At 33.6% G+C, this 9,115-nt stretch overlaps 2 protein-coding genes across 2 annotated transcripts; both read right to left on the bottom strand.

Annotated features, from left to right (window-relative positions):
- Positions 1-2,274: 2,274 nt before the first annotated feature.
- On the bottom strand, positions 2,275-5,232 carry LOC133816436 (negative regulator of systemic acquired resistance SNI1-like). The gene is made up of 5 exons (XM_062248932.1): positions 4,553-5,232; positions 4,256-4,321; positions 3,900-4,052; positions 2,980-3,046; positions 2,275-2,476 (listed from the first exon to the last, which is right to left on the bottom strand). Exons 1-4 carry the CDS (start codon positions 4,640-4,642, stop codon positions 2,996-2,998), a joined length of 360 nt encoding a protein of 119 aa, XP_062104916.1. The 5' UTR covers positions 4,643-5,232; the 3' UTR covers positions 2,275-2,476; positions 2,980-2,995.
- Positions 4,721-6,984, bottom strand: LOC133814958 (polyadenylate-binding protein-interacting protein 4-like). Its single transcript, XM_062247859.1, has 5 exons — positions 6,157-6,984; positions 5,828-5,946; positions 5,370-5,456; positions 5,208-5,268; positions 4,721-4,767 (listed from the first exon to the last, which is right to left on the bottom strand). The coding sequence occupies exons 1-5, from the start codon at positions 6,521-6,523 to the stop codon at positions 4,721-4,723; spliced, it is 681 nt and encodes a 226-aa protein (XP_062103843.1). The 5' UTR covers positions 6,524-6,984.
- Between the last annotated feature and the right edge of the window lie 2,131 nt (positions 6,985-9,115).

Raw genomic sequence — 9,115 nt, forward strand, 5'->3', positions numbered from 1 at the left:
GAATATCTTAGTGGGAGTAGCTAAGGACTATTCTATTTCTGAGGTTGGTTTGTTTCTGTATCAGGGACGAATTTGTGTTCCAGCTAATGAGGGGATCAGACAAGAGATACTAGATGAGTCACATACGATGCCGTACTCACTTCATCCGGGTACCACGAAGATGTACCAGGATCTACGGACGTTATATTGGTGGCCCAGGATGAAGAAAGATATGGTGGAGTACGTAGCTAAATGTTTAACCTATCAGCAGGTGAAGGCTGAGCATCAGCGACCAGCAGGGTTGCTTCAGCCTTTGGGTATCCCCGAGTGGAAATGGGAGGATATTACGATGGATTTTGTGGGAGGTTTACCTAGAACAGTAGGGCTTCATGACTCAGTGTGGGTGATAGTGGACAGATACACCAAGTCAGCCCATTTTCTTCCAGTGAGGTCGACATATATTGTGGATCAGTATGCAGAGTTGTATGTGAGGGAGATTGTACGTCTCCATGGGGTTCCTAAGTCTATAGTGTCGGATCGGGATCCTATCTTTACATCCAAGTTTTGGGGTAGTTTGCAGAAGGCTATGGGAACTCAATTGAAGTTCAGCACAGCCTTTCATCCTCAGACTGATGGACAGTCTGAGAGGACGATTCAGGTGTTGGAGGATATGCTCAAAGCGTGTGTGATCGACTTTGAGGGATCGTGGAGTAAGTATCTCCCGTTGATTGAATTTTCATATAACAATAGTTTCCAATCGACGATTGGAGTGGCTCCCTATGAGATGTTGTATGGGAGGAGATGTAGGTCACCCATTCATTGGGATGAGATGGGTGAGAGGAAGTATTTGGGGCCGAATATGGTTCAGAAGATGAACGAAGCTATAGAGAAGATCCGAGCTAGGATGCTCGCCTCACAGAGCAGGCAGAAGAGCTACGCTGATCCCAACCGTAGGGACGTGGAGTTCCAGGTTGGGGACCACGTATTTCTCCGAGTTTCACCATTGCGAGAGGTGACGAGGTTCGGAAAGAAAGGCAAACTAAGCCTTAGATTCATCGGACCTTTTGAGATCCTAGAAAGGGTCGGTCATGTGGCTTACAGGTTAGCCTTGCCACCATCGTTGTCAGGAGTCCGTGACGTATTCCATGTTATTATGCTCCGGAAGTACGTCTCAGATGCGACACATGTGTTGAGGTATGAAGACTTAGAATTGCAGACAAATTTAGCTTATGAGGAGCAACCGATTCAAATTTTGGATCGAAAGGACAAAGTATTACAGAATAAGATGATTCCTCTTGTTAAGGTGTTATGGAGGAATAGTAGGGTCGAGGAGGCGACCTGGGAGCTTGAGACAGCGATGCGGGATCAGTATTCTGAATTATTCAGGTAAATTTTGAGGATGAAATTCTCATTAGGAGGGGATAGTTGTAATGACCCACTACAAGAAAAAAATGTTTTTAATAACACCAAAAATGTGTTATCAAAACATACGATAACACTTTCTGATGTGTTAAGACAGAGTATGTTATCGTAGGTCAGGGTTCTTTACATAACACTTTATCAGTGTTATACAGATGTGTTATTGTACTGTCAACGATAACACAATTTCTGTGTTATTTTAATATATAGATAAGTGTTGAATTATGTTATTTATAGTCAATACTATAACACTTTTTTTGTGTTATACTACACTTTAGTATAACACTTTTTTTGTGTTATACTACACTTTAGTATAACATTTTTTTTGTGTTATCCTACACTTTAGTATAACACTTTTTTTGTGTTATACTATACTTTAGTATAACACGTGTTATATTAGCTTAGAGAAACATAATCTTTTTTTACTTACACAAAACTAGGAAAACAAATATAAAAGTTGAGGCCAAATAAGGTAACATAAATAGATTTTTATTAATTACTCAAATAATTACAATATTTAGTCTGCTAGTCTAGGCTTAAGAAATCATATTACAACATAATTTATGCCCAATTCAGATTTCTTTATCACTAAATACAAAACAAGAAATGTATACAAAAATTAGTGAAATACATTCTTCCATTCTAAAGGCCTCAACTACAAATGTTGTCAAAAATTGCTCCAAAGAAATCATCTCAATATACGTGCACATTGTAAAAGAAAAATTCATTTTATTATTAAGAACATAAGTAACCATCAGGGCATCAAGTATGGCATCCAAATTAACATAAGTTTGGAAACTTCTTGGTTGTTTATATCAAAACATTAAGTATTTAAGTAACATTAGTAAGTGGGACCAACAAGAAAAACAATTTAGGTTTGTCACTGTAAATGATGGCCACTAGAAAGATAAATATATAAATATATATAAATAAAGGATCAATAAATAAGGTCAAATTCGTACTTTGAGTTTAAATGATGAGCAACAGCAAAGCCGATCCAATTCATACGATGATTTGATTTTAGAGACAAGAGCTGTTGTTTTGTCTCGACAAACCCTGCCAAATCTCGCATTTGCGCCTGTACCACAATAGATAAAGAGCCATCATTAACCAAAACAAATTAAGGATTTAAATCAAGAAAAAGGCACTACTCACAAAAAATGATGTAATAAAAAAGCATGATACTAGCAGCTATATTTAACAGTGAGGAATGGCCAAATGGAACATCAAAAAGTCTTCCAAATATCCATTTTATCGGTATTGCACTTTAAATAAAGGCACCTTTAACAAACATAATAATTATGCAATTTAAACCTAATTGAATATTTACTTCTATAAAATAATAATATTGTCTCAATAATCAGATGTTACTGTAATCCCCACAGTTCTTTACCATTGTTTCTAATAGCTACAGAACTCGAATTAATTCAACAAACCAGTTAGAAAAGATTGAACACAAAAAAAGGGGTCTTTAGGTAGAATATACATATATAAATATATATACATATTTATACATATAAAAATACCAGATTTAATTCAAAGAAGAAAGAACTCAAAATATGTAGTAAAGCTTTAGCTTACCATCTTAATACTGTGTCTATGGTTTTTGCTGGCTCTCTGCTGCGGATAGTTCATCTTCCAAAGCTCCCTATATATAGAAAATTTACAGTTGCAGAGCACAAGTATTAAAAATAAAGGTTGAAAATTTTAATGAAAGCCCAAGAGCCTAATTAGTCTCACTAGGAGTCCTAATCCTGATGCTAACTAATTAGACTCCTTAACTACATATAAAACTATCTTGAGTGGTCTTATGAAGTAATGCATTGACTATGCAGTCGGTAGACACAATTTAACCATGTAAGAGAATTTACTAAAAACTATCAGAAACAACATGAATAAAAGCAGTATAAACTCCAACTAAAAAATTGATTTTTATCGGATTAAATTATGAAAACTCATTAACAAGATATGAATCAAAATGCTGCATTAATAAATGGAAATTCACATAAATATAAGTTCAGAGGCAATAAATTTAACTTCAATTACATAAGAGATCAATAACCCAGAAAAAAAAAACCATATTAAGCAATTATGGTTAAGGACCTTAAAATTGGTTGAATCACAATATTAAACAATTTAGAATGGCTTATTAGATGACTAGAGTTCAAAACTTTTCCATGTTCAAATAAACAACTGGGATTATCTGGAGAAGGAAAGTCAGCAACAAACAAATTTTCGTTTGAAAAACCATTCTCTACATAATTATATAATCTGAATCTTTTCTTTAAAACCGATACGTTTAGCAAGAAGAGTAATACTTTATCTTCTCAGTCATCCTACAAAATTTAAAAAAGAACTACAAAGAGCAGTTGTGGGGGTCTAAAGCAATCGCATAAAATAGAGTACAGGGGTCTCTTTACATACAACAGGTTAAACTTTGAAAGACAGTGTTACTTATTAACAGGTATATAGATAAGTTCATAAAGAGCAAGACCAATCACCTGAAATCCATGTACTAAGAGTAACTGAATTACTTCAGTCCCAATTCTTTTAACAGCGCTTTTTGTGCCGGTGATATCTGAAAAGCACTTCAATGCTCCACTAAATGTTGTATCATCTACAGAACCATTAGACCTACGAGTACGGACAGAAGGCTGCAATATCGAATGATACAAGGTAAATAAGAATATTAGCAATGAGTAAAAAAATTGCTTTATCATTACAACAAAATAACACTTTAGGACAACAATAACAAACTACAGCAATGACCATGGAAGAAAGTTCTTTGGTCAATATATGTGAAGTCTTATCATTGGTTGACTACTTTGTTCTTTCAACATTCCAAGGAGTCACTTACCTTTCCCACATATTTCCAAAAGTACTGCACAACAATTTCAAGCTTCCATTTAGGTTCATCGTATACCTGCAAAACATCCTCAGGATTGGCTGAGTGACCATGTTTTTGGCAAATTATATATTTTTACACAGAAAAATAACTACAAATTCATCATATATAAAACCATAAAACAGGGGATCCCTGCAGTAGAAGATTAGCTTCAAACATAAGAGCCATGCTGCAGTAAAAATCACTTTGAAAATAGCACATCAACAAGAATAAATCCCTTCATTATTCTTTTCTTAAGATAGTACATACCAAAAGCATGTTAAGCAAAGACTCTTTTAAATGCACCCAGCTCATGAGACCTACAAACAACAGTGATTTACAGCTTAAGAATGTAGCCATGGAGTTAAATCCATAAAACCATACATACAATCATATGAACTACCTTCATATGCACTATTGCGCGGTACAAAATCACTTTCAAGAATGTTGACAATATATTGAAATAATTACAGGTTTCTCAGGGACTGCACAAAAAAAAAAGGACTGTAATAAACAACATAGAATTAAAGAAACATGCTAGTATTTAGATGAATTGCCCCTTACAATTACAAATATTGAAATATACTTCAAACATGCAGAAACTAATTAAAAATGTCAGAAAATTAATTATAACTTTAGAAAGTCTAAAAAAAAAAGAAACAGCATTATTTATGCATCTCACTTGACAAGTTCAAAGCAGAGCCAATCACCAAGTATTGTCTAAAGCATTACAAGAAGGGCAAGGATACCATGAAAAAGTGAAAATATTTGGACAGACGGTATGTATTAATAATCTCCAGAAGTAAAGGCTTTATAGCCATGAACAGTAACGAGCAAGGTATTGTAATTAATTGAGCAGCAGTGGGATTCAAGAAATGGAGTACGAAAAACAACAACAGCAATAATAATAATAATAAAGACAAACCATAAACACAATCATATGAACTACCTTCACATGCACTATTGCATGGTGCAAAATCAGAGAACTAGAAAGTTTAGAAAATATCAATAATTATAAAACTATAAAAATTAGTGTAATTATCAGTAACCTGTATATTTCTACAGCTTTCCCTAGTTACAGTCATACTCCATACATTTGTAAGCTCCAAATTTGTTCTTGCTGTTTTTCACACTGAGCCTCATCTAAAAACCCCTCACTTGTAACAGAAACATCCTGTCAAAGTTGAATTACCACTGCATCAGCATACTCTATCCAATTATGTAATATCTAATGTAGCTACCTATTAAGCTATTTCCCGTAAACATTTCTATTTCAATATTCAAAATAATTGTGAAGATTTTCTGAAGTAACATCTTGATAAGATCTCCACCCTTTATTCACTTTTGAAACCAAAAATTTTACCAAGCAAGGCATTAGTGTAATATAGTAGCAATAGTTTTGTTATTAGTTATAGTAATAACAAAACAATAACATAACTCAAACAAAAACCATAAGCAGTGTTACTTTTTAAAATATATGCAACAAATTGAAATCAGAAATAAGAACAGAACATAAATATTGCAAAACCTTTGCTATAATTGCACAAGTTCTTTAGAAGGTATAATCAATGTCTTTGCGGGAGGCTTGCTAACTGACTCCGCGGGAGACTTTTGTCCTCGAGAGCTACCATCTTTTGTCAAGCGAGCCATCTTCAATATAATTCCTGAATGTAACAAACAGGTGAATGTGATAAAGCTCATCTAAAATACAGGATTAGAACTGTCAGCTGACTAAAGTAATACTAAACGCCAGAAAAAATGCAAAATACTCAATTGAAGACTAAGATATTAAAGATTGGATCTTTAATAAATAAAAAAGGTTGAAACCTGTAAAACATAAGCTCTTCAACAAAAATAGAAAAAGTGAAACCTACCAAAATCTTTTTCGTTTGCTGCATGAAATATTCCAGAATATATGGATCCATTTTTCACATGGACATCCACATGCTGACCAACAAAACAAGTAGTTATATATACTAAGCGATCATGCGAAGGACTCCCATGGCCACCAGTTTTGCTCCATGTCATAGAATTTATACTCTTTAACAATGGAAAATAAATCCTAACAAGAAACAACAGAAATTGTAAGCGAATTTCACCAGTAGATGTTAATCTGTTATTGGAATTTGACTTCCCACTCTGTGACCTGTTCTCCAGCCTGGTCCCCACATCTCTTTCGCCTCTGCGACAGCCAAATCCATTGGCAGATGATCTGGAATGGACAGCCGGTTGCATATTCATCCTTCACAGAACCCTTTAACCTATGACAAAGAACTTGGCATCTGTTTAAGCCACTCTATTGCATTAACATACATTGAATGAATGATCAATGTTATAAAAACCATGTTCAGATTATGCTAATAAACCAAGGTGAAAGTAAACACTGCAATTCTTATCCAGAGATCATTTTTATTACAAAAATCTATTGACTTGTGTTCCTTCAGCATATAACATAGTGCAAAGAAAACACAAAAAGTGTTGACCAAAATTGGAATAGCAATAACAATTTTCAAGATATGCCACTGCCAAAATATCTCAAAATAATGTCCTGATCCAGATAACCATATTTAATAATGTTGAAATTTTGAGAAGATTATAACATTAATCAAATCAAAGTCTCACCTTACCCACTAAAGCTCCTGTAGTCCCAATGAACCTACCCAAACAGAACGAATGAGGAATCAAGCCAAATGCACAGTATAATTTCAAAAATAAGAAAGATCATATTATTCTAAGCATCTGTTAAGTGCCCGTGAATTGAAGTTTTATCACTTGCATTATCGTCAAGGCTCTAATACTGATTGAATTCATCCTATAACTGTCAATGATATCAAATCAATGACAGAAATAAATTAGCCAATCACCAAGCCCATTTAAAACAAATACTACATTTTCTTTATTATTTGTCTTATAATGCAAAACCATTAAACTGCTTCTGAAAATTACATTTTCCATCACAGGGAAAATAAGCATGCAAAGAAAGTGAAAACTAACCAAAAAAAAATGACAATATCTTCATATTATTACATAAGGCAATAAAATATATATTTTGTAGCTGTAAAAAGAGACCATTTTAATATATAAATACCTTCAGAGATTAATGTTATAAATTTCATGAACATTGAAAATTAGTAACAAGCATCAAAACCAGAAAGCAATTGTGTTGCCTAATTATCATCTAAAGTTAGCCAAACGTGCAAAGGAAAATTGATTTAATTGACAAGTAAAAAAATAAAAAAATAAAAAGGAAGGCAGCTGGCAATTTATCCAATATCACTAGAAGAAACGAACGATTAAACATATTAAAAACGAGTGAGTTTGGAAAGAATACCAAGGAAGCAACATCATTGGGATAGCATTGTAAGACGCATTCCAGAAGCTAAAAACAAAGCTGCAACAATGCTTTGACGTTAAATTTTGTAAAAGGGCAGTGGCTATACATGAAGGCAAGTAGTTCTTTTTTTTTCTTGATTAAAATTCATGCATTTGGATTCTTACCTTCCTGTCATGCTGACCTAAAGACTGCACCTGTAGGGTCTTTAAGTACACCTCAGCAACTGCTTTTGCATCAGTGGAAGAGACTACACCAACATCACTTTTTCTCCTCAGTAATGCTAAGCACCCAACAAGAGCCCCACATAATGCTCTCCAATCTGCCTAATATCACTACAAAATAATACATTAACAACAAAAGTTAAGAGTTAATCAAAGAATTAGCTCTTGTGACAATGTGCTTCACCATCAAACCGACTTAAAACAAACAAATTGCATAGGGGAAAGAGCACTAACTCACCAGCCTATCTGTGAAGAATCCAATTAAGCTATGAATGATAGCATTTCCTAGTGGCTTTGAAGCAAGACGTCCAAGAACTTCCGCAAGAAGAAGGGTACCTGAAGATGAGGACATAATCTATGAGATTTTCAGATTAAATTAAATAGATAAAAACTTATGGGAAAAAAGAAAGAAAGTGGTTAACTGCCAGGAATAAATTGAAGCACCTGTTGTACAATGCAGATATTCCAAGGAAAAATAACAATGCTACTCAAAAAGAAGCACAAACAGAACAGTAGTTTCCAAAACAGTAAGAAGAATGAACTTTTAAAGTTTAGAGTAAAAATTCACTAGTATAGTCTAAACTAAAAGTAGAATCTATGGGGCCATATTAACCAAAATCACTATGCAATACAAAATGTGACCACTATGTTTCCAACTTTGTAATAGTTGTGGAGTGAACACCATTTAAACAAAAATCCAAATCTTTGTTAATTTTTAATGAATTCAACTTCAACTTACCTCTAGCTCGAATGAGATTATCTGTAGTGGTCAGATACATTTCCATCTCTTTGACCTAAATTACAGAAAACCAGATATAAGAACATAAATCAATTAATTATAGCTGACAAAAAGGTAATTTATTCTTACCAGTGTTTCAATAGTTATCAAGTCATTCTTAACGAGTGAAGTGATAGAATCCAAACTTGCAGCCTACAGTAACACACAAATAATAGAACTGAGTATACTTATCCTTGAGTAAAATATATAAAGCACCACGAAGATAAGTATCAAAACGCATAAAGCAATTGCCTCAGCCCTCAATACAATTTTTATTTACTTATTTGTAGGTGAAATCTTACAAGTTAAAGTTGCACATTAGATTAAGTAATTCTCAATTGTATAAAAATGCTTTGGCATACATCTCAGACTTAAATTGTTATTGAAGATAAAACTGCTTACAGTTTACAGCAAAAAAATAAAATAACGAAGATATAAATATTTTTCGAAAGAACTTGACCTAAATCACTTGCAGAAAAAAAAAAAAGACGACATTAGTA

This window comes from Humulus lupulus, chromosome 2 (assembly GCF_963169125.1).
Source record: "Humulus lupulus chromosome 2, drHumLupu1.1, whole genome shotgun sequence".
NCBI classification, from domain to species: Eukaryota; Viridiplantae; Streptophyta; class Magnoliopsida; order Rosales; family Cannabaceae; genus Humulus; species Humulus lupulus.